This window comes from Rousettus aegyptiacus, unplaced genomic scaffold, assembly GCF_014176215.1.
Source record: "Rousettus aegyptiacus isolate mRouAeg1 unplaced genomic scaffold, mRouAeg1.p scaffold_m13_p_13, whole genome shotgun sequence".
NCBI lineage: Eukaryota > Metazoa > Chordata > Mammalia > Chiroptera > Pteropodidae > Rousettus > Rousettus aegyptiacus.
Genome location: NW_023416288.1, coordinates 71223046 through 71248934, shown reverse-complemented (window position 1 = coordinate 71248934; position 25889 = coordinate 71223046). Strand labels below are relative to the sequence as shown.

Sequence of the window (25889 nt, the reverse complement as noted above, 5' to 3'; positions counted from 1 at the left end):
ATCTGCATGCTGAGAGGACGTCAGCATCCACCCAACACCTTTGTTTCCGAGGAGGAAGCAGAGCTCAGAGAAGGAATGCCAGTGCGAGTTGGAGGCAGGACTCTCCCCTTCTTGCAGATCTGTCCCATCCCCCTGCCTCCCCAAGCAGAAGTTAGGGGCTACTCCAGGATGTTTCTGAACCACACACTTCCACGACTGTTTTGACTGACTCGATAAAGTACACGCTATGGCCAGGATAAAGTCTTGTCTTTAGAAGGTCATTGATTACACAGACAGGCATGAAGCCTGTGTGGTTGAAGCAGGCTTTCTCAGGGAAAAACTGCATCTCATACATGTGGCTGGCTATCTGTACATGCCTCCAAATATGAACAAAAAATTATTCTCTGCCAATGATCTGAAATTTCGCTTACATGGTGTCAAATTCCCTGAATCATATTTTCACTAAAGTAATCATCTGATGGTCAACAAGATTTGAAAGAATATTACAAGGTTTGCATGAATGACTTTGGCATTTTCTTAGGCTCAGCTAAAGAAGGCATTACGTATAGTTCAGGTAATTGATGAATAATCTAGGAATCTTAGTGGAAATCTGATCTAACATATTATAACAGGTTACTTAAATATTAAAAGAATAACAGGGCAGCCCCTGGTTAATCAACACCAACCATTCACATCTTCTCAAGTCAGATAAGCTAAAATGAGCCTAAGGGAGAAGATAAATAAATAAAGAGCATGAACAGATTATATAGATTCCCTCAGAAAGCCCACCCAGCCACGGTGTGCCTCGTGGCTGGCACTTCTGGAGGCAGAGTAAAAGGATTAAAAGAATGCATGGACTCACGTTCAAGTCCCTGCTCTGCCTCTTAACAATTGATAGTCCTTGGGCAAAATCCATAACCTGTCTGTCAGAGTCTCAGCTTCCTCTCCCATAAAATGGGATAGTAACATACCCACCAATAGGCTTCCCGTGAAAACCAAGGAGAGAATTTAAGTCAAGTCACAACACGCGGCAGGTGCTGCAGAATCGTGTTCTGCTACACGGAATAGAAAAATCAAAGTGTGCAAGAATAATTTGGTATCCTGAAGGTACATCAGGGGTTTCAGAATCTCTTCTGTGGGAAGAGAAAGTAAGGTCTTTATTTCATTGAATATCCAGGAGGCAGTTAAATGATCGATCACAAGCATAATTGTTTGTTTCATTGTTTAAACTGCTCCGATCCAAAAAAAATGAGAAAAGATATTTCAGGGAAGCAGGTCCTCTTACATTTGCAAAGAGGTTTTTGCTTCACAAGGGCTCTTCACATACATGCTCTGGGAGATAGGCGGGGACAAACTGTCATAGTGTGAGTCAAGAGCACAGGTCATGGGGTCAGACAGCCAGACATCTGTCCCCTCCAAGACCAATGAGATCTTGAGCTGATCATTCACTTTTCTCGCCCATACAATTGGAATGATGACATCCAGGGCTGCTTATCTGACTTTAAAACATAAGATGCAGATTTGGTCTTTGCTTGGTATTGATCAACCAGGAACCACCCTCTTCCTTTTTTTCCCCCAGTATCCAATTCCAATGCACTGATATCATAGGGCGGCTCTAAGGATTAAATAAAACCATGTGTGCAATGATCTTAGCCCAGTACCTGGCACACAGGAGTCAATACATAGTTCCTAAAATGATTCTGATATCATCGTTTCCATGTTCTGAGGAGACTGAAGTTAATTTAAGCAGCTAGTTAATGGCAGAAAGGGACCCAAGCCTCTGGGACCCAAGCCTCTGTATCAAAAAGCGCAGGTTTCACGGGGGTTCTGCCAAATCTTTGGCCCAAAAAAAGGATGACTTGTTAGAGGTCCCAAAGCATGTCAGGAATGCAGCAGGGCACAGAATCTAGCCCTTCCTCTCAGCAGTTATTAATCCAGAGACTGCGTGTACAAACCTGCTCGAGTGCTGCAAAGAACTACCTCATCAACCGTGAAGGAAATTCGACCTCCTGGGACAAAGAATAGGCCTTGGACTTCTTGTGATATTCCCTTGTAATCGTGCCTCTTGGTCAATCTAATGTTAGGGGCTGGCTGCCATCTGCATTGTTTTATTGGTTCTTTGCAATTACTTTGGAATGAAAAGTAAAGTCAGAATTTATATTCGAGGATGTTTTTTCTGATAATGAATTCCTTTGCTTTCTACTGAGTCTGAGAAGTTGGCTTGAGCCAAAGTTGGCTGTGGGTTTCCCATCACCTCCTATCCACTGAGACTTGTGCTCATTCTCATTCGTACCAGTCTTTGCAAAGACTGTGCTAAGCCTGGAGTTTGGTGCTGACCAGGAGGGGTGAGAGGTGGAGAATAGCACGGGTCTGAGATACACACGTGGAAATAGCTGTGTTGAGGCTGAAGGAGATGCTCACGTGAGTTCAGGATGGAGAAGACGCTGCGTGCAAGGGAAGGGTGTGGTTTTAATAAATGAAGTGCTTCTTACGCAGCCCTCATCCACTGCCCACCAACAGCCAAACCAGTGGGGATGAATTCTTGCTTTTCTAATATTTGGCAACTTCTGAGCATATTAAAAAGAGCAAGGGAATGTGAAGTATGTCAGATCTCAAGAAAGGCGAACTTTAAAGCCCTAGGACCCTCTTCTGTAGTCACAGAGGTGGCATTTGTAAAGGGGAAGACACATGGCAAAGCTCCTCTCCACTTCAAGATCACAGGCTGAAGAATTTTGCTAATTGGCATATTTCGACTTTTTGCCATGTACATTCTTGTTGGGTTCCCATTTCTCAGAATCTTAGAAGAGCTCTTTGTGCACTTTAAATGTGGATTATAAGAACATGAGCTTTGAACCTGAAAGCAGCAGGATGCACTTATAGAATTGGCTGGCTGAAAATACAGAACTGCATTGAAATTGGGAAGTATTGACCATTGCAAGACTTAGGTGCTATGAATGAAGTGTTTTGAACTTACCTGCATCTCGGTCCCTGATACAGTAGTCTGGAGAATTCTCAAAATACACGAGGTCGTTTTTCGTTGGCTTCTTAAACCTCTTGTTAGCCACAGTAAAGCCAGTGCCGTCCTGGTTCATGACGACCTGGATGGCCCCGTTGTACTTCCTCCACAGATAATCACCCGTTTTTCTGAAGTCGGCCATGGCCAGCCAGCATGTCCGCAGGGTGCATGAGCCGCTCACGCCGTGACACTTGCACTCTTGTTTCAAAAACCTCTTTACAGCCTGTGGGAAAAGATAGGCAAGTTCAGTGGAGGTGGACTCAAGCTTGTGACACATGCTACATTTTTCGAAGCAACCAAAAAATGACTGAAGACACAGGATCCTGGGGCTTAGGACTGGGAGATGTCCAATGTCACTTGCTGATCACTTCAGCCACACTGCCCTGACTACAGCACGTGGGGAGGCAGAGAGAGAGTGGGGGACAGTGCTTAACTGTGAACCCCATTAGGTTATCAGTATATCAAAAACATCAGTAATTTTAATTTAATAGGGTGCAAAGTCAGTTTGAAGAGTAAGAAAATTAGAGCATTTTCTAAATAAATAAAGCTTTATTATATTAAAATGTATATTATTACTCAAATGTGATGAACAAAGCAGTTACTAAACCCACATCTTTTAATAAGCCACTACTAGCGATTATTACTGTTTATGGGGTCCTCTCCACGTTCTAGGCATTGTGTTAATGCTTTCTACACTCTGTGTCAATTACCTTAATCTTTACAGAAATCCTATGCTTCCATAGTATACTTATTTTTTACATCTCAGGAGGGAAAGCTCCTGGACAGATGGGAACCAAGTGGGGCAGAGCGAGGGACCAAGATAGCCCTCCTAAGGTTGTATTAGTGGCACAGGCCTGCAGTCCAGGTCACTCAGTGGGCCTAATACCAAACGCCCAAAATATAAAGATGTGAGGCTGGGGGTACATGGGGGAGCGGAGTTCCAGAAAAGGAGTTCATTCCGATACCCTTTAAAGATGCCCAGATCTCTGTGATATGGAGGACCAAACTAACGACATTCCTCCTGCTCACTTCTCCGTCCTGCCCTCAGCTGGCTCATGCTGACGAGGACAGATTCCAAATGTAACAGGGCTCCATCCGCTAGGACTAGCTGCGTGGGAAACATCTGGATGCTGAGGCCCAACCTGGGAATGAATTAACAACCATAGGGCCACCGTGAGGTCTTGGCTCCTTCAGCTCTAGAATGCTTCTGACACATTTCCAGGCATGTGAATAAATTTGGACTGACTTTCTGGAATAAAGGACGTTTCTGCACACTCGGTTCTACTAGAGCGTTGGTCAGAAACTGAGTCTGTGGAAGAGGCAAACCAGGTCTGAGCACCAGGTTTCAGTTACCCAGGGCGAGGCCCTGGAATATTGGTACCTGTGTGTGTTTGGGCTGCGGGTGGGGTGAGCATGAGTGATTCAGGTAGCTCCACCTGGGCTGCATGCCGGAGCCTCCCACCCGGGTCCCTCACTCACACCAGCTGTACCAGAACCTTACGGACTGGGCAGAGCAGGCTTTCAACTACCACCTCATTTTGTTAGAAATAGTTCTCCTAATGTGTTACCCTAAGAATTTTGTTCAGAGTACCATCTTGGAGAATATAATCAAGAGGGTGCTCTGCTCCCTCCATCTATGCCCCCCACCCCAGATACCCTGTTTTGGGGATGCAAGTTGAGGATGGGGACTCTCAGCAGGGGGCTCTCCTTTTCTGCTCTGTAACTGAGCCAAAGACCAAAGCAAACGGTCTTGTTGAGATCCCTGAGACGATCACCCCCGCAGCATGTTTTCCTGTCACATTGCTTTAGGTACCTGTTGGGGGCAGTCTCTCATTGTCAGTTGTGATCTCCCTTGAGTTTGGGAATTGATTATGAACGCTAATTCTTCACAGCTTATTTCTTTCAAAGCTGAGTCATTTACTCACAAGTAATACCCCTAGGTTTCTAAATGACAGGAAATAGTACCATCTTCCCTCTGTAGTGCAAGTTCCCAGGTTGCAACCTTCAAAGCTGGTTATTTTTATATGATTAATTGAAGAATCTGCATATTAATTTAAGTTGGATCTTAACGATACACCTTATAAATCTGAAAACACACAAGACAGTGGTGCAACTGTTGATCCTCAGTCACTCACTGTCGAATGGCAAAGGCCACTCCCCTCTTCCTTCCTCACTTTGCTCAGGTGTTGGGCAGCCACGTGTTTCAGAGGTAGCCAGGCTTCTCTCTGACCCCGGAGCAGCCCAAATCAATAAAGTAATTTCATTGTGCTGTCACCGATTTTTTTCCAACAGATGACGTATGATGACTCAATTTGGGCCAATACAATGTCAGGAGTAATCTGTTGGGGGACTAGTGAGAAAGGTTTCTTCACTCTTTAAGAAACATTTAAAATCCTAATATAGATTATTACATTGTGCTTTTCTCAAATTTTGAATTATGCATACTCTGCTATCCTCCTTTCTTTTGAATAAATGAAGAATTAACTGGATAACATTACAGACCTACTATAATAGGGAAAAAAAATAGAGAAATAGGGGGGATGACATTGCACCTTCCAAACTAATAGTCATCAAAAATCTACTCACAGGAGAAATGCAAAGTACTAACAAAAAGACAAAAGGTGTTCAACTTCACTAGTAACCAGAGAAATGCAAACTGAAAAATGCAACACCTTATTTTATTTTATTATTTTATTTTATTTTTCGCCTAGCAATTTAGCAAGTAGTAAAAAGATAGATAATCATATCTGGTGTTGGTAAAAGCATAGAGGAGGAGATGCCTTTAACAAACTGCCGGTGGGAGAGTAGGTTGATATGCCATTTAAACAGAGAGCATTTTTGCAACACATTTAAAAATTTGTATATATCCTTTGACCTTGGGGATTCCATCTTGGAAATATTTGCATTGGTTTTGAGGACACACACCCACTTGGATGTTCATTACAGCATAGTAAGCAATAGTAAAATATTAGGAAAAAAAAAAACAAATAACATCAATAGGAAATGGTAAAGTATAATGGAATATTATGTAGTCTTTGAATGAGGTAGATCAGTCTTACAGGCGTGAAAGAAAGTCAGTTGACCGAAGCAAAATGCAGAATAATATATGTGGTATGATCCACTTTTAAAGTCTTGAATACATGTGTATACACAGAGGAAGGGAAAGAATGCTCTTTTACGACCTGAAGGGGTGCGTGGTCTGAAAAAAAAAAAAAGTAAAACAAAAAGAGTCCAAATATCTACACAGCAAAACACAGGAATCTGGGACTAGTTCCCTGGCCGCTGGAGAAAGCCGAGCAGTGGTTCTTATTCGGGCTGCACATTAGATCACCTGGGGGTCCTTCCAGCCCTCGGACCCCCGCCTCCTCCCAGACAGAACGAATCAGACTGCGGGCGGGATGGGTCGGGTCTTGAAGGCACTTCGGGTCTCAGGTGCTTCTTATACTCAGCCCTGGCTGAGAATCTCGCCCAAAACCAGGAAAGCCACGGAGAAGGAAAGGAGCTCCAAGCACCACCGCCCAGGTCCCGGCCCAGGGGAGTCGGAGCAGGCCAGCCATTCCCGCGGAGGGGGCGGCGTTGCGGTTCCGGGAACAGGGGCATCTCATTACTGAATAAGAAGTCGTGTCCTACTCTATGTGTCCAAAACATCCTCACCTCCAGAAAAAAGTCTGCCACTAGCAACAATTAGCCCAAGTGCCTCTTTGGAGGAAATGAAACACGGGGGTGACCAGTGGAGTAAAAGCCAAGTTTTTACAGCAACCGGCTATAGAAGAGGGTCCCGTCCGAAAGGCTGCACGGCACCCTCACCCCAGGGGTCTCAGAGGCTCTGGGTGAGGGGCCGGTTGCCTTCCACGCAGGCCGCTGACGGAGCCGCTGGCCACATTTTATTTGCTCAGTAAAAGAAGTAGCGAGCAAAGGGGACCTGGGGACATCCCAGGGGCTGCTGCCAGACAGTCTGGTACTTCTTGTGTTTGTTTTCGATTATTACTTTCAAGTTTTTTAATTACGGAAATGTGTGAGCATTCTCCAGTAGTCTGGAGAATTCTCAAAATACACGAGGTCGTTTTTCGTTGGCTTCTTAAACCTCTTGTTAGCCACAGTGAAGCCAGTGCCGTCCTGGTTCATGACGACCTGGATGGCCCCGTTGTACTTCCTCCACTTTGTATTTTTTTTTCCTACATAAAAGGTTCTAGAAACTTTCCACTATCCTTGGTGTTCTGAAATATCACAATATATATTTAGGATTTTTTATTTTAATTAATCCTGCTCATCAGTCAGTGGGCCCTTTCAGTCTGGAAACTCCTGTCCCTCAGCACTGATACGTGCTCCTAATATTTTCCTCCCCTTCCCTTTTTTTAGCCTCTCTTTATGGCATTCTAATTACTCAGTTACTGAGCCTCCCAATCCATCTTCCATGTATCTCATATTTTCTCTTTAATATTTTTAATACTTCCTGGTTTATTGAGGAAGAAATTCCATTAGAGTAACACTTCTGGCTCTCCCCTCCCCCTTATTCATTTCTTCCCGGGGAAGAAGCAACTTGTCCAACTGTGAGTTTAGAGGAAGGAGCAGGGTTTGCGAGCTCCAGAGCTCTTTGTCTTTGGGCATCTGCCAGGCTGTGGAGATGATGAGTTAAAATCAGCTCCTACCTCCAGCAAGGGGCTCCCCTGCATAGTCCTCAGCACCCAGCCAATGACAGGGTGAGTAAGACTGCCTGCCAGGGTGCAGGGGTGAAGTGCTAAGAAGCACTTCACAGCTTCGAAGCTACATCCTCAGTGCAACTTTTTTCAGTAGTGCGACAGACGTGTTTATTCCGTCTAGCTGCCTCCCTTGTTCATTTTTCAGCTGGTTTCAAATTCAGTTGGGAAAGATGGGTGCTATTTATGTATCTCCTTAGAATCCTTTTGTCTTTTTCTGGGCTGCTTCTTTTATTTTCTGAGAGATTTCTTTGGCTTTCTCTTTCAAGTTCTTTTCTGTTCTCTACTTGTCACTTTTGCGAAGCGTCCATTCTTGTTGTTTATGGATGTTACTATCTTCTTGAATCTCCATGAGGAGAATAATTAAGCTTTTAAAAAATTATCTTCTCATCCCTGATTTATTGATTTTTCTTCTCGGGGCCATTTTTCCTGCAATGTTGGTCTTTTTCTTTCATGGTGCTGAATTTAATCAAATATATGATAATCTCTTCATATCAAAGAATGAAGTCATAAAAAGTTATTTAGGAACTCTGGTTATATGGGTGGGGCTTACGGGGCAGAGAGGTTTGTTTTCTGGTGAGTAAGTAAGACATCGGTTATTATGCTGGGTACTAACTCTGAAAGGCCTGACTTCCAGGACTTCTGCTCCAGTGCTCATTTGTATATGAAATTTTCTCAGGACATCTTGGTTCCCACTTTGGCTATTGCCTCATCTGCTTTTTCTTTTCCACCATCTGTTGTGGCTTCTCCATTCCTCTCTATCAGTTACAATTTCATCATTTCCTTTCCACTCTCCAGAAATTTGTTGAGTGCGCTCATCTCTTTGACCATTCCCTTTATTGTTAATTTAAACCATTTTTCCCTATCACTATGTCTTTAATGAGGTTTGGAGAAGGGAGAGGTGAAGCAGAATATGTCCTGCCTACAGTCTTGAGTCCATTTGCACTGCGAAATATTCTGGAAGGAGACAAGGATTGTGAGAGGAGGAAATGGTCCCATTTTATGATACACTTCGGCACTCCTCAACTTGTTATTTTCGTTTGTGCAAGTACTGTTCTTACAACAGAAAGAAAAAAACATGAGAAAGAACCCATTACAATGACTTGCTGTCCCTCTCTAATGACTGGTGCTGACTGCTTTTTCCAGAAACATAGGCCACAACCCCCAGACACAGTTAAGTCTTGTTTTTCTGTTTTGTCTCTTAAATCTTTTCTAAAAGGTCTCTTATTCTTCTTTCTTTCTCTTTGATTTTTAAAATAGGCTGCTTTCAATATTTCATTTTCAGCCTTCTGTTATGCTCCTCTTCACATATTCATAGCCCTCATGGCTTCTTTAAAAAAATTTTATTTATTGGGGTGACAGTGGTTAAGAAAATTATATAGATTTCAAGTATACAATTTTATAATACATAATCTGTATATCACATTATGTGTTCACCATTCAAAGTCAAATCTCCTTCAGTCAAATCTCCTGTCACCAATAAATCTGACCCCCTTTACCCTTTTGTACTTCCCCCCCCACCACCCTTCCCTGTGGTAACCACCATACTATTGTTTGTGTCTATGAGTTTTTGTTTGTGCGTCTTGTTTGTTCATTTGTTGCTTTCAGTTTTATATCCTACATATGAGTGAAATCATGGTTCTTGACATTTTCCATTTCACTTATTTTGCTAAGCATGATATTCTCAAGATCCATCTATGTTGTTGCAAATGGCAGTACCTCATGGCTTTTTATATCATCATCTTGGTCAGCACAATTCTTCATCAACAATTGTCCTCTCACCAATTGCTTGATCCCATTTAATGTTTACTCTGTGGCATACTGTCAGTAAAAACTTGCTTATTGGACATGACTGCTTTAAAAAAGGCAAGTAAATTTGAGTGCTAAGGACTCCTTGGCGGTTAGCCACATGGAAATGAGTTTAATTTAATGAATAACTTTTCTCAATAAAAAATCTTCAATGAGCTCATAATTGCTTAAGTGTTAAAATTTTAGCAGATTTTTGATAGCCCTTGAATCTTTGAATTTGAGCATTTTAAGTCTTCAGGTCTGTAGAGGCTATTCTCTACTCTTAGAATTTTAGAAACTTATAAATGTTAGCATTTTATACCACGGAGACAGAAGTCTGAATTTAAAAAAAAAAAGTTTTAAAGAAGGAAATACATGCATTGTTCAGGCTAGAACAATCCTGTTTTATATTTATCTGTTCCAGGTTATTGCCAGACCATAATAATGAGGCATAACATTCATTAGTCTCTTATCATACGTCAAACCTTGCTAAACACTTAATATTCACTATTTACTTAGTCCACACAAGCATGTAAGGTATATACTACTTCTGTCCCACTTTACAGAGGAGGGTATTCAGACACCCTGAAGCTGAGGACCTTGCCCTCAGTCTAACAGCCAATGTGGCTGGGGCAGGATGTAACCCAAGGATGTCGCCACCTCGAATCCCTCTGTGAGCGTTTATCATAGTGGAGTTCAGCAACCCCCACCGGTTCATGTTCTCTGGGTCCAATGGGTTCTATAAGAGCTTTTACACTTAGTGTTTGCATATCTAATTAGTCTACAAAGAATTGTTTTGCCAGTTATAAAGACAAACTTCTCCTATGGAGAATGAAATTTTGGTTTCCTAAGTCAGCTTTTCTGAAGACTGAGCCAAAGCAACACCAGGTCTTTGTAAAATTTATTACATGAGAATTCTTTTAAGGACCTGCATTTTGCTAAGTTTATGACCCCTGTATGTGCCATATGGAGTCTCTTCTTATCAGAAAAAGGGCATTCTGCGTCTGTAAAGGGTATGGCCCAGTGTTCCAACTCAACGGCCTAGCTTGCCTTAGAAATCCTACTTAGAATTTATTTTAGGTTTTTAGATGCTGTGCTTTAACTAACTGATTTAGTTAACTTGAGCATTCAAAGAAGTGTTAGTACTTGACTTTTTAGTTGGGTGTATGCCATAAAACAACTAACATATTTCTGGTCCTATATCAGTTTTCCTGAGAGAAGCACATTAAAAACATATTATTTAATTTTCAAATGCTGGCTTAAAGCCAAGTACATTTATAAACAATTAAATCTTTTTGACATGTCCACGTCTCTAAGAGTTACTGAAAATCAGACCGACTTACGTCTTTCAAACATACATGTTCTGGAACTAGGAAAACAAGGAATATTTATTAGAAGACTGCAGTTAATTTGCTTATGCAGTCTTTTATTAACTTAAATAAGACATTGTGATTTCTTGAGCACTGTCATTCTTTCAAAACAGTGACTATGGGTGGGCTTAGCTAGGAAATATAAGGTGTGGAATTTATATTTGTGGAATTCAAGAACATTACTGTTGACTAGCCATACATATAATAATTCTTGTTGACTAATGAGTCCAGTCTAAAAGGCATTTTTCTATGAATAATAGAACTTTATATGGAACTGTAACAATTTCGTTAAGAGTTATTCTCTGTTTTGGGACTTTAATTCTGGTTGGTTTTTGATTCACATGCTATATAAAGATCTACAGTATCAGGCACATACTACTTGTGGGTCCGAGAAGACAGAGGTGAGGCTGGCAGAGCTGATCTAATTTTTCAAAATGCAATTAATTTTATAAACTAAGGAGACCAATCAGAAAACATATTTACTAAGTGAAGGTTATGCCTCACGAGGATGCTGAACACTATATACAAGAGAGTTAGTATGAAAAGGAGGTTAAAGCAATCTGGCTCCATAGTTCCCTTCAGCTTTATCATTTTCTTTTCTATTGTATTCCTTGCTTTTTGAGAGTGATTTCTTTTGAATCCTACCCGGTTCTCTTGGTTCAGACCTATTTATTATTTATCTTAAATGGCATCACAGGATCTATTCTTGGAGGCCTTCATTAGGCCCTAGATTTACTTGTCTATAAGGTTGTGTTTACATCTTGTACAATATCCATTCCTGTTGACTTTGGTGGTATTTCCTGTAGACAGAACTTAGACGCATCTGCTTTGTCTGGGCGCCACTGTGCTCCATTCCACTGACCTTGAGTGGTGCTGGTTTGGGCAGGGCGTGGAACTAGAAACTCTGGATCCCTTCACCCTCTGAACTTCTCCCATGTAAAACACAGGATGTCAAGTAAAGCTTGAATTTCAGCTACTAAATAAACTCAGTTTGTTTTGTTAATTCTGACCACCCTATTATAGACCTTAGTCTCATCATCCCTCAACTCTGATGTTCTTTCTGTTCCTGTATGTTTCTTGGTCTTGTAGTCTCTTTATCATGGAAAGCATTTCTCCTATCTCAATGGAAAATATCTCCAGCTCAAACACCCAGTTGTTTTATGACATAACCTTCTCTCCTTACCTAACCGTCCCTTTGGCTAATTTTCCTGTATGCCACCTAGCATAGACCTTGTCTCACAGTTGCATTTCACTTGTCTCCCTGACTAAAATTTACTTTCTTATGCTCAGGGGATTTGTCTTATTCTTTTCCACATATAACTTGTACCAAAAAAACAGAGCTTTTCCCAAAGTAATTCCATAATAAATTATCTGTTGAAACAAATTTAGTTCAACAGCACATAGGAATAGTGTTCTCAAACTTACAGTGCTATTAGTTAAAATTTTGCAAATCCACCAAAAAAGGCTAAGTTGCTTTGGGCTGCTTTCAATGACTAGCAGTTATGTTCCTGACATTAAAAACATTTTTCCTGTTGTTTAAAAAATAATACCTATTCTTTTTAGAAAACTTGTAAAATAAAGACACCCATTGGTAAACTAGCTCCCAAGGGTGGTGGCTGCTGCTGCTTTTTTAAATATGGAAAGTGTGTGTGTGTGTGTGTGTGTGTGTGTGTGTGTGTGTGTGTGAAATTCTCAACAGAGGCAACTCAGAAAGGTAGATAAGGACAAAAAGGTGAAGACAACTGGGTTTGCTCCTCCAAGCCAAGCGCTTCATAATTGTGTGACCCTGGATTCGTCACTTCATCCTTCTGAGGACCAGTTTCTCATTTGAAAAATAGAAATACTAATACTGTTTTTTATTTCTATATGGGTTTTTGGAAGATCAAATTACAAAATGTTTGACAGCATTTTATACATTAGCAAATTATTATATGTCTGGTTTTTATTAGTATGTTAAACTGTACCAAAGATGAATATATGGATACATAGAGTGATCAGAGTGAATCCTAAGTGACAGTTCTGTTTGATGGACTGAATTTGTGCCTAGCTCTAATACCTGACTTACAAATAATGGTCACTTCACTAAAGGGAAAGAAACTGATTTTTATTCAACACCTACTATATGCCAAGTTCTCTGCTATTTGCCTTACATTTGTCTTCCCACAGCGCCCTTTTCCATATGACAGAACTTGAAATTCAGCGAGCAAAGCCACTGGTATTGCAAATGAAACTACAGTGGGTCTTATTTCAAATCCCATGTTCTAGCTTTACCTTTTGGGGAAAGTATTTTTTTTGAAATTCCCTATTACAAAAATTGTCCAGTGATTGGGGGCCGTGTTTGATTGCATACATAGATTATTTTGATACAGATTCTCTTAGGAAAGAAGTTGCAATTATTTCACCAAGAGGAAAGAATGGACTCATTTAAAAGTCATTTTTAACGTCCTGAAAGGGAACAAATGGTGGATATCATCTGTGTACCTTTTGCTTATAATTTACCTAAACATATCTTGAAATATAATTTAGAAGTTTGATAGTATGGCTTCTTTAGATGTAAAAAGAACTGCTAAGAGAAGCTGCGGAATACCTTTCTTGAGAGAATGGTTGTGTTGAACAGGTAGATTTATCTATTTAGGAATTATTAATAGTCCTATTTCAAGGTAGAAAACTAGACTCAGTCAAGAATGAGTTTCAAGTAAACATGAAAGAAAGAAACATCACAAATTCTGATGAAGCTCTGATTAAAACGAAGTGATGTAGGAGCACAGATCTAAAATGATATTACCGTACAGAGACACATGAGGGTGCTCTAACCAGCTGCTATAATAAATGAATTAAACTGCTTAAATGTTGGGGGAAAATTAAGGTCTTTTGTGAATGACAGTGTTGAATTCCTGTTTATAACATTGGCTAAACAGAACAATCTTGGAACTTTTTTTTTTTTAATGTATTGGTTCTCCCCACCACTACCACCATTTGAAGGAGCAGATGTTCATATTGGACAATTTGGGAAATACTGAAAAGCACAAAGAAGAAACAAAAATGAGATGGTGTTGCTGTCATTCTGGGAGGTTGGGGTTTCGAGAGCCAGGCCGGTCGGAGGATTAGCTCAGAAGGCCTGCCTCCAAACATGAGTGCAGCCTGTTCTCATTTTGATTCCACAGACCTTCTGCTCATACGAAGGGGGAGTAAAGACTGGGGGCCTAATGACCGCAAAAAGAGAATTAGAGACGCATGTTTATCTCAATACATTTACTCTCATTAAAGTTCATATTCACTGACATCATGCATCTCCTTGAAAAAGTCTGCCCACCCACCATTAATTAAAGCCACATTTTAAAAAGTCAGCGTGTGCACTTTTATTCCAACCAAAAGTAGTCTCAGTTTTGCAGAGTAGGCAGGAGGATCTGAGGCCTGACAGCTGTTCACCTCTACACAGTGAGGAGTCATGTGACTTACATTAAAAGTCATGTTTATTCAGAGCCTACAAGATAATAGCTAAGATCTGTTGTCTTTGAGAGTTGAAACATTCAATATCTAATGACCTAGTAAGCAAAGTTAACATTTATTTTGATGAGTCAACATTCTTTTGGCTACAATGTATGACTATATGCCTTTATCTTTACAAATAATCTAACTATATTTCCTGTTTGAATAATTAAGCAGCACAGTCCTATCAAAGACATCACACTTTATAACTTACACATGCAATATCGATGTCAAAACAAAGGTCAACGTAAATTTTCCTTTATCCTAACTATTGCATGAACAATAATTACCAATAGTTATAGGATTGCACAACCATAGTTTATATTCTTGGCAGTAGTCACTATGAATTCATAAATTCATGGAAATAAGGAATGTTGATTTTTAAAGTTCAAGAAAGTTACTATTTGTAAACAGTTCAGGTCACACTCATCTTATTCCATGTGCAAAGCAAGAATTCTCTCTTTCCAACTTCCGTTAAATGAGATTTGGTCTCTCCATGAGCCTAGTAAAAGTTTTCATCCAAACAAATATGCATTTTTTCCTATTCTTTTTCATATTAAAGCCCTCCTCCCCTGGGACCTTTCAATTTTATGTTGATCTTTCTTTACATATTAATATCAAGCATGTTTTAATTTTGTGTTGACAATAGACAAATTATGGTTATCACTTCTTATTGGCAATTAGATAATTTTAGAATCATTCTGACTAAATGTTTGATTAGCCAAGCCATTTTATGCTTTTTGCCAAAAGCACAACATGCAGCATTCAGATTCTTTAGTTATTCTGGTCATGCAGAGGGATGTGGCTCCTCAATGGATCTGATCACTGTCATTGAAATGATTTACTCCTAGGCCATAATACCTCTCTGGGTGAGGAGTTGAAACCTGGGTTCTAGTTCTGACTTTTCTACTGATTCTCCATGTGACCTTGAACACCTGAGGGTCTATTTTCTCATCTAACAAATGGGAAGGGGATAGGGAGTGAGTACTGACCAGCCGTCCACAGCCCAGGAAATTAGGACTAGAGGATAAGAGGCTAGAGTACTGAGTTGAGGCCATCTCTTCCCCTGGTACTTACTCATCCAGTACCAGAAGCTCCAAGGTGGTCTGGTTCTAAAAAGAGCACCTCTGAATCTAGAAGAAGCCAGTAAGCTGTGCCTAATGAGTTGCTTTCGTGATAAGTTTGAGGGAAGGTGCTTTGGGTCTTGCTATCCCTTAGATACAAGCATTCGATGTCCCATTGGTTTGTGGGATGAAGCACTAGCCTCACCCACAGATTATATCTTCTGTCTAGATGATACTGTATCCAGGGGAACCATAAAACACTTGACTCTACACTATGCCAAAAGCAATGGGTGGATTCCTTCAGCTCAGCCATGGGAAGGAAGGTGGAGTGCGGGTGGGGATATTTCTACCCAGTTGGTGGTATTCTTCAGAACAAAGAACTCCAGGCTGGGGACAGTGGGAAGTTGTGACTATATAGCATTTTATCAGTGCTGGCAAAGTAGAAGATAAACTCAACTCAGGTGACTATAAGGCCATGCAGCTTATGAAACAAGCACCAGTGCGGTCCATACCTTCCGGCCAGCTCTGTTGTTGTGCAGATTCATCAGGGCTCTGGCGTCCTTTCCTTTCCTTTCCTTGGCATCCACAAACGCTCGAGCAAATTTGATCCCATAGTCAATGTTATCACTGCAGCCACCCCAGTCGAAAGTGCCCTTGCTGTCCTTGGCGGTTCCCTTCTTCTTTGGATCACAGGAACAGGATTTTAATTCTCCTTGGCTACAGGCCCTGGTGATGGCAAATACAACTCCAGCTGAGGAGATGGCGTAAACAAAGGCAGATTCCCGACTACCTGAAACAAAAATGCTTTTCTTAAAAGTGGTCTGGAGTATCTAGTCGGGAATGACTTTTGCCTGATGGCTGGTTAATACTTGCTCTGCCTCTGACATGCTTCAGCACTAGACAAAAAGGTAGTGGTATTCTTGAAGGATTCCTCTCTAGAGGAATTCTTTAATATGAATCATCGCCATCTATTATAAGCCATTGTCAATAGATAACCTGTATGACGGCCATCCTTAAAGTAAATAGAATATTTCTAAAAATACAGCAAAAGCCTGCCTTGTCCAGCTCCTGGTTTCACATTAGTCTCAGACACATGCTTGCTTTATTCTAGAATCCTAAATGTCCTAGAAGAGAGAAGTGTAACAATTCTGGGCCTTTCTTTCTTCATCTGTAACAGACGGTCTGAATTCTCCAGTTCTATTATTTCGTAATATATTTTGGCATTAATGCTACTACAGCTCTCCTCGAAAAAAAATCTCCCAAGCCTCCAGGCATTACTGAGGACACTCATGCGTATTTGAATGGTGGAGACTAAAATACTGAACTCAAAGAAATCTAGGAACTGAGGTGGGAAGAGAATTCGAGGCAGTAACCAGGCCCCCGTGCTAACACTGGAGAGCTTTGGCTTGGCATCAACTTTCACAAGTAATTGAGAGATTGTTGAAGGCAATATGCAATATCCTAGAGTTACATACTGTGTCTGACTATTAAGGTGAATTTACTTTCTTCTGGAACACCTGCACTAATCACTGGTATTGGTAAAAGACAGTGAAAAGCTTTTCTTTGGTTTTTCTGGAAGGAAACAAATTTACCGCCTATAATTAGACTTGGGCAAGAGCCCTTTGGGGTGCTTTCTTAGAATTGTTCTTTATTAGCGCACAGGTTACTTTCACTTACAGGCTGAAAGGTACATATTTCAGTGCAATAACTACATTAAATTATTTTAATAATCTGTAGTAACTCATAACACGGTGTTGTGGTGCAGTGACAGATATAAGGCTCTTTAGGGTACATGTGCACCTCATTTTTCAAGTGGAGCTGTATTTCATTGTTATTAGCATGCCTTTTTATTAATGATTGCTGCAGCAAATATATTAACAATCAAAATATAAGCTGAACAGTCTCATGCCAATGCAAGGCAGAAAACGGAGACCCATTTGGTGATTCAATATGTCAAGACGAGTGTGACTTTTTGAACCACACAGCTGAGAGAACAAAACCACTTATTCGCATCGAAGCCCTGCTTGGTTCTATTTGTCATTCAGTGTTAAAATTTATTATATGCCCCTTGCAATATTTGCTCTGCTAGTCTCATTATTAAAAATCAGGAAAACATATCTACACCATATTAAGTGGCACTTACCTCAGCCTTCAAAAAATATCTCCCCGAAACCTCTAACCATCATAAAAAGGAATCAGTCATGCCTTGCAGCTAGGTAAAATCAATTATATGAATATTTGCCATAGTAGCAGGTAGCTCTCTCTAGAGAGAAATGTGATGGGCATGGGGGCTGTGTTAGAGTCTCAAATTATAAGGATCACAGATTTTCTAAGTGGAATTGAGATGTTATCTAAAAGATGGTGACTAATAGATGCTAATGGGGCTTAATCTCAGGTGGTGGCTCTCAGATATATGAGATATTGTATCCGTTTGCAGTTTAGTAGTTACTCCCTGAGGCTGCTAAAGACTGGTTTTGGATTTGGAGTTCAGAGTCCACATTTAGAGATATCACATAGTGGGAAAGTTCACAAATGCTAACTGTACTTAGCACTAGTCTTATTTTTTAAGGAGAAAGAAATCTTATGAGGTGGTCTTTTAGGGGGAAGATATGGAAAATGTGAATGATAGAATGTCAGTGTCAGTAGTTTGAAAGTAGTAGAGGAATAGATTGTCTAGGCAAAGCACTCGTTCTGGCTAAACTTGCAAACAATTACATTGAGTTGTTGGCTTCAAGAAAAAAAAGTCACTTAAAATCTGCTACATTTTAGAAATAATTTCCAAAGCAAAAATATCACCTTTCTAAATATTTGTCACTTATTACTCAAACACATTACTAAATAGCTAGATATTTATTTAAATAAAAAATTTAGCACAGGGACTGACTTTTCATTTTACATCCAGCTGTTTTGGTATCATGTAGATGCTGCCTTAAGATGTTTTCAGTTAAATGTCTTAGATAAATCACCAAAATGCTATGTGTGAAATAGTAGCACATTTCACGAGTTGGCTTTGTAACAAAACAAATTTTGATCTTGGGGCTCTTCTTAGAAAAATGAATTCTTTTTAAAGCCATCACAATAGAAAACAAAATCTAAATCTAAATAGTGATATTTAGACTTCCTGATGTGTTACTGTTGAGCTTTCTCTAATTTTTGGATTGAGATAAGTCAAGCAATGTCTACTAAGTGCATAGGCATAATTTTTGATCTGGGAGAGTAGAACACTAGAAGATAGGCTTTCTGGAGGTTGATGGGTTGTTCTACTCTTTTAAAATGCTTTTTTCTTTCTTCTTTCTTTCTTTCTTTCTTTCTTTCTTTCTTTCTTTCTTTCTTTCTTTCTTTCCCTTCCTTCCTTCCTTCCTTCCTTCCTTCCTTCCTTCCTTCCTTCCTTTTTTTTTTTTAACTGTTATAAGGATAAGACCTAATCACTTTTTGTTTAAGGCTTATTCTAGAATCCTACAGCATATTCTTGCAAATATTTGTGGGTTTAAGTTTTTCTGCCTGTGACTGATGGTAGTCTATTGAAGGAGTGAATTGCAAACGTTCTGAAAATTTGTTCTGTCTTCTTTGGAGCAAAAGAGGCAAATGTTCTCTGTGACTTCACCTAGATTAGCTCACCAGTGAGTCAATTAAAGTGCCAGACCTTGTCAGAGAATTTGCAAATATCTGGCACAAGACGTCGTTGGGTACAGGCTCTGTAGTTCCGATGCATCAAGGTTTTTCCTTTGCAAAATGCTCACAACCATTTTTCAATGACTGCAAATTAAATGTGCTTCTCATTTATAAAATGATCACCTCTAAATTCTGTCTAGGTCTGGGGTATTTTGTGATTTCTATGTTCTCCCTTTACCTTCCTAGTCACCTGTAAAGACATCTAGTTTTCCAAAGGAGTGTTCTTCACAACTCTAAGATGTGAACTTCCCTCCCAGCAATTAGTTGTAAGAGTCTTTGGATAGCAGCACTGGAATTTCATGATTATTTCCAGGATAAGTTACCATAGGCCAAATTTGGCCCTCCCAGAACCAACACAGAATTGTCACTGACAGTCACAGGAGTTTACATAAATGTCCAGGAAGAAATCTGGCTGCCTGTGAAGAATGAAAAGAAATTGTGTAGCACGTGTGTTTTAAGTTTGGAGTCTTTAGCAAAGCATTCAGCTTTATCTGAAAGAACTCTGAGGAAAGTACAAGTTAGAGTCTCTTATTTACCTGCGACCTTAGACTAAGTCAAACTAGTTCCAACATCTTCCTTCTCAGCAACTCTGTAGCTCTGAAGAAACGAACATTGCCAAGATTAAGTTAAGTATTTTATGAATGAATCTCCAGCTTTAGCAGATTTTTAGGATTGGTGGTCAAAATACCTTCCTTTAATTTATAATCTAAAGGGTTTTTTTCAATATGGAGACATCTTAATTTTTTCATAAACAGAATTTAGAGGCAATCATTTTATAAATGAGAAGAACATTTAATTTGTAGTCACTGAAAAATGGTTGTGAGCACTTTGAAAAGGAAAAACCTTGGTGCATCTGAACTACAGAGCCTGTACCCGACGACGTCTTGTGCCAGATATTTGCAAATTCTCTGACAAGCTCGGGCACTTTAATTGACTCACTGGTGAGCTAATCTAGGTGAAGTCTGAAAATTCCATGCAGCTGAAATTTACTATTAACCTTTCAAGAATTTGCGATGTCATATCGAAATTCTTAAAGGAATGCAAAAGAATATAGTTCTTAAACTAGAGAATAAAATTGCAGAACATGGCAGTAAATTCACTTAAGGGATATACTTTGAGTGAGTGCACTACGCCCTTGGGGGATTTCAGAGACATTCAGTTATGCATTTGGCCTCATAAAACCCTAGGGCTGTGATGATTACATGATAGAAACACCCTCTGTTAAGCATTACCAAGTGTACAGCCTGGATGATTTTCTTAGGAATGGAGGGGTGGGCAAAAACAAGTGTAAAGTTTTCTTTTTCTGGGGTTCACACATAAGCTGTTGTGTTTTCAGTCAGATTTCCCAGTAGCAAATAGGCCATGTTATTTCTTGGAGAATGCTAATAATGCCAGGTTAAGAGATAGATATTTTTTTGAAATAAAATGTTTTTCAATTGATTTTCTCTGATTGTACACCAGCTAGTGAGCTATTCTCCACATTAAGAACTTTTACAACGTTTATCATGTAATTAGATAATGTTTAATGCTCCTTCTAAGAAAACAACAACAAAACTAACTACATATTCATGGTTCACACCCCTACCTGCCTGAAATGCACCTGGGAAATAACAGGCCTTCGCTACAAGTTCATTCATTCATTCACTTGACCATTCAATGAATGAATGGTGCCTGCAACACACAAGACATCGAGCGAGATGCAGGGAAGCCAGGCTAGCCCCTGTTTTACAGAATTCACAGTCTGCTGAAAAAAATATTTAGACGCAGTGTGACCCAAAGTTGAGTGGCTGAATGGGAGGTCAAAGGTGATGAGCAGAGAATCGTCTCTGCTTCTCAATACTGTTTATGTATAATTGACAAAATCTGAACCCAGAGAGACAGGCATGGCTATGACATGACATAGATGGATAGAGCAAAGAATAAAAAGACACCAGCCTGGGGTCTACATACTAATATACAACTGGCCTCCAACAAAACTTTAGGCAAGTTCCTTGATTTCTCAAGTCCTTATCTGTAAATAGGGACAATGCTCCCTCCACCCCACCCCAACCCCCCCAAAAAATGAGCAGGGACTTTGAAGACCAGCTATGAGGAGGAGGTGTGAGAGGAAAGCCCATGGAGCTGCCCGAAGGCAGGAGACTTACTTCGGAGCAGGACTCTGCCAAAGAGGCTGTGGTCCCTGTCCAGGGTGTTGCAGTTCCAGCGGTGCTGGCGGAACTGGTGCTGGCACTCGGCCGTCCACTCGGCCACACCCAGGCCAATGGCACGCATCACATCTGGGTGTCGGTGGCACAGCTGCCGCTGGCGGCTCACCAGCCCTGGCACATTGTCGCACATCACCCTGGAGGAGCCGCCTGTCGCTTTCATGTACCTGGCAAGGACCAAGACGGCGGTGAGAACACGGAACTGTGAGGCTCTGAGCAGTGTTTCCTGGGAGACTAACGAGTTCAAAGTATGTTTCAAGTATGAATTCCTTATGCTTCGGGAAATATTAGAAAGCAAAGGTTATTTAATTTTAGTTCAGGGAAGAAGCAACACGGCAGGCAGGGAGAGTGATGTGGCTGAAGCCACCCCCAAGAAGGCTCTCATCTTAAGGACACGATGTGTCTGGACTTGGCTTTGGGGGAGCCGACCTTTAGAAGTTTCTCTCTCCCATTTATTTGACCTAATGTTTAAGTGTGTTGAGAAACTGTCTGTATCTGTCTAATCGACACCTGCTGTTATCTGATGCTACACTCTCTTCACAGACATGCCATTCCTTCCTGACTGAAGAATCCTTTAAATATTTCCATTTTCCAGCTCTTCTTGGCTTTTATAGAGACCCTTCGGAAAAAATTCTTTCTATTGTTATTAAGGACACTAAATGTTTGGAAGAATCAAATAGTGTTATAGCTCCATAAAGTACTTTTGAAAAGAAACTAACAAAAAATTACATCATCATCTCTGCCCAGCTGTTCTCTATTAGTTGTGAAATGTTTAGAAAGGTACCTTTTATATAACCCAAGCTGCCATAGGTGTCTTTTGAAACGATCAAACAAGGAGAATGTCTTTTTCTTGTATTTTCATTATTTTATATGATCATAAAATTGTTACAGCTGTGACTTCCAAAAAATATATTTAAGTGACAGCTGAGAGACAATGTGACAAAAAGCCTGGGCAATAAATAATGTTTATACGCCCATGGAAACAGAAGTAGTCATTTTATTGAAAAATGGTCATTCTGATAAATCAATCTTTGATCCTGTGTCAGCAATGTCAAGGCTAAACGCCTTCCTGTTCAAAGTGGCTTAAGAAGGACTTGAACTCCTCTTGCCATCAACGTCTCTGCTTTGCTCCTTTGAAGAGCTCCAGTGTCTTCCTGAAGTTCTTTGCTCTGGTTTTTCATTTGACTAAGACTCCTCACTTTTGCAAGATTCTTGAAAAACCACCCCCACTGTAACAGGTCTTTCTGAAACAGTATTTTAATATCTCTTGGGAAACTTTTACGCCGCAAGGACGTTCAGGAGCTCCTGACCCCCTCTTTTCAAGATCATTAGGTGGGGAGATGCAGAAGAGTTTCTGGGTAGGGAGAGAATTTCCCTTTGGCACGTGTAACGATGCTAAGACTTGTAACATTCACTGTGCAAAATAAATAAGTCGCTGATCAACGTACAAAGAACAGCAGCAGTTACTCTTTTGGCGGGGGTGGGTGGGTGGGTGGGAGTGGGGCCGACTGTGTTTTCGAACAGAATTACATATTAAAGCCCCCAGCTCCCGAGCTGCGCGTTAAAGAGGTAGTCTCTGTCTGGAGGCAGCACAAGGTTCTTCCGCCCCACTGGGGCAAAACATTAGGAATGTGGAAGGACGGGAAATAATGCAAAATCATACACTTTGGGTTCTACAGCTCCTGACTGACTGAATTGGCCCCTCGGTTTATCCTGAGGGTTGGGGGTGGGGGGGGGGGTTGGTGGTGGCGGGGGTACGAGTATAGTTTTCAAGGTGAAAACACACACACACACACACACACACACACACACACACACACACATGCGTACGTCTGAGCTAGAGACCCAGCTAGCGCGTCTCTCAACGGGATAAGAAATTGGCTGATTTTGCTGTCGCTCAGCTGGATCCAAATAAACCAAACATCAGACATCTCATTTGAGGGGGAATGTGGGTTTTTTTTTTTTCTCCCCTTTGGAGTTATCAAAGCTGGAACGGGCTTCAGAGAAAAAGCGAAGGGGTTCAGGATGGGGCGGTAGGAGAGGCAGCAGCTAGTGCTGGGGCTGGAATCCGCGACTGCCGCAGCCGCGGGGAAGCGCGACCGGGAAGGGTCACTGTAGCCAGTGCGGTCCCCATTCCATCTCAGAAATCCCCCCGCGCCCATGCGCGTGGACTTACCACCATGAAGAGCTGACCTCGGGGCTGAGCCAGGTCAAGAGCAGAGGGAGCCAGAGCCAGATTCCACCGAGAGGGGTGTTCATATTAACCCCCTTGCGTCCGCATTAGGTCAGACTCCGTGTGCGGGCGCCATCCGTGCCCAGAGCAGAAGCGCTCAGCGCTTGGAGCGCCTCGTCACGGTCGCCGGCGCCGCGCCTCGCCCGCGCCCCCGCCCCCCTCTTGGTCTGCGGCGAGTGGCGAGACTCGCTGATAAAGTTTCAAACGACCAGCGGGGCGAGCGATAAAGGCCAGCCTGGGCCGCCTCGCCCAAAGCCCAATTCCCTAGGCGCGGCGAGCGCGGGCAGCGGGAGAGCTCTGCGCACCTCCCGCGCGCCCCTGTCCGTTCTGCTCCCCGCCCGCTCGGGCGCAGCCGAGGGAGGGGGCGCTGCGCCCGGCGCCGGCGGGGAGGGGCGCGGGGTTTATACGAGGGTGGATAAAATAATGGCAAGAGGTGTGTGTCGGCGAGGTGAGGCGGGCAAGGAGGAACACCTCTTCGTGACCTCTAGCTCCTGCGGATGCAGGCACCTTTCGGGAAGCTCCCAGCCAAAGAGCATCTGTGGACTCCGGCCACAGGGACACGCGCGTTCAGGATACGCGAGGCTACCTTCGTGCAATCCGAAATCCCGGAGCGTGCGATGTGGGGGATCGAGAGAGAGGATAAGGAGATAAATGTGTACAGGATCAGGAAACCAGAGATTTTCAACTAATTGCGCCGCTTCTCTCTCTAACGCCGAGAGGAAGAGCGAGCACTTGTAAATTTGGAGCTGCCGAGTCTAGGCAGGGCAAGGCTGGGGAGGGAGGGACCGGGCCTCGGGGAAACGAAGACCTGTGGCCTTGATTCCTCGGTGCTGGGATAATATGCAGAGCTCGCAGGGAGGGGAGTCGAGAAGGTCCATGACCCTTTGGACCTCACCCAGGCGTCCCTGGCCAAAGCGTCCGGGGAAGATGCGGTTTTGACGCACACCCAGCTCCTCCCCAACGCTGTGGAGCGCAAAAGATCACGGAGGGAGGCACCGAGGCAGCGAAGAGCCTGCCGTGGGTCGCGCCTCCCGCCGCCCTGGCTCTCAGCCTTTGAGCTTTGTGGAGGCAAAAGGACCTTCTCCGTCCTGGATCTGGGCCCCTGCAGAGCGGAGAGAGAGAGAGGCTCGCGCCCGCGGGTGGAGCATCTTGAGCAGCAATTGGCTTGCAGCCCCGCCGTTTATCACCGGAAAGGAAGGAAGACCAGGAACTCGCGGCGGCCGTGAACTGTTCCACTGCTCTTTTCCTAGGGCGGAGGAGCCCGCCGCCCGCCTGGGAAGCACGCCTTGGGGAACCCGAAATGTGTGTGCGTGCTGGGGGCGGGGATGAAGACGAGCGCCGCATTATTTGCAGAGCGTGGAGAGGTGGCGGTCCAGATAGGAAGAACCCGCCGCTCTCCCTCCACCCAGTCCTCCGGCGAGAGCAGCAGCCCTGTCGGGCGCGAGAGCGGTGAGAAGCTGGACGGGCCGAAGCTCAGAAACGCCAAAAACCTGAAAGATGCTGTCATCGCCACCCCCTTTCCCCCCGCCGGTCCCTGGCAGGTCCGGCCCCTCCCAGGCTGACCCAGATACATCCCCGTTTGGGTCCGGAAAGGGAGGGGAGGGAAACAAGCACCGCGCCACCCACGACTCGGGAAGAGCAGGGCTCCGCGCCAGGGCCGCTCCGTATCGCTGGGCCACGACCCAGGGGAAGTTCTGGTCGGTCTGTGCCGGTCGCGAGGGAGGGGCTACTGCGTTTCTGCTCGCTGTGTGTGCACGCACTGGTGGGGGGCGGGCGGGAGGGGGGACAAGGGGCGCGATGTGATAGGCATCGAATAGCAACAAATATCTCATTTACTTCTATGCTTATGCTCACAAACCTCTTCTGGGTGAAGCAGAAGAAGCTGACATTTAATTTCACCCTCCTTTGTCCACGGTCTCCTACAGTGAATCCAGACACTTGGGATATGTACAAGAGATGGGTGGCCCCAGAGGAACCATAAGTTGCCAAAATTCCACTTCTACCAGTGAATAATGTAGGGGTGTGGATGTGTATGTTGGAAAGGTAGGCAGTTGTATGCTTCTCTCATAGACAAAGAGACCTGAAACTACCTAAAAAACTCCTCGACTCCAAGTTCCACCCACCTCGGCACATCATGTTCTCATAGCCACAGGGAGTTAGAAATACATGAAGTGTGACCATCAGCTTAGAGGTTCTTTCTCTCCACCCAGGGAATTATGGAGCATCCAGGAGGTCTGCCCTGATGTTGGTGTGGCCAAGGGAGAGACTTAAACCTAAAATAGATCTCCTGGGGATAAAAGGGACCATCCCCCAGATGAGATCTACCCAAAGACTACATCCTGGGGCAGGAGGAAAAGTACCACACCACTCGCAGAGA

At 42.6% G+C, this 25889-nt stretch overlaps 1 protein-coding gene across 4 annotated transcripts in view; it reads right to left on the bottom strand.

The window, feature by feature from the left end:
* Window positions 1-25124, bottom strand: part of WNT2 (Wnt family member 2) — a 42490-nt gene extending 17366 nt beyond the window's left edge. For 2 of the 4 annotated variants that reach the window (XM_016135474.2, XM_036231000.1), the window contains exons 1-4: window positions 23456-24380; window positions 21220-21446; window positions 15916-16193; window positions 2954-3218 (exon numbers count right to left, since the gene is read on the bottom strand). In XM_016135474.2, coding sequence (XP_015990960.2) covers window positions 2954-3218; window positions 15916-16193; window positions 21220-21446; window positions 23456-23538 — 853 coding nt within the window. In that variant the 5' untranslated portion in view covers window positions 23539-24380. Of the gene's footprint in view, window positions 1-2953; window positions 3219-15915; window positions 16194-21219; window positions 21447-23455; window positions 24382-24407 lie in introns of those variants that run through there. The other 2 variants (XM_016135472.2, XM_036231001.1) reach the window with 2 other exon arrangements.
* Window positions 25125-25889: the final 765 nt, after the last annotated feature.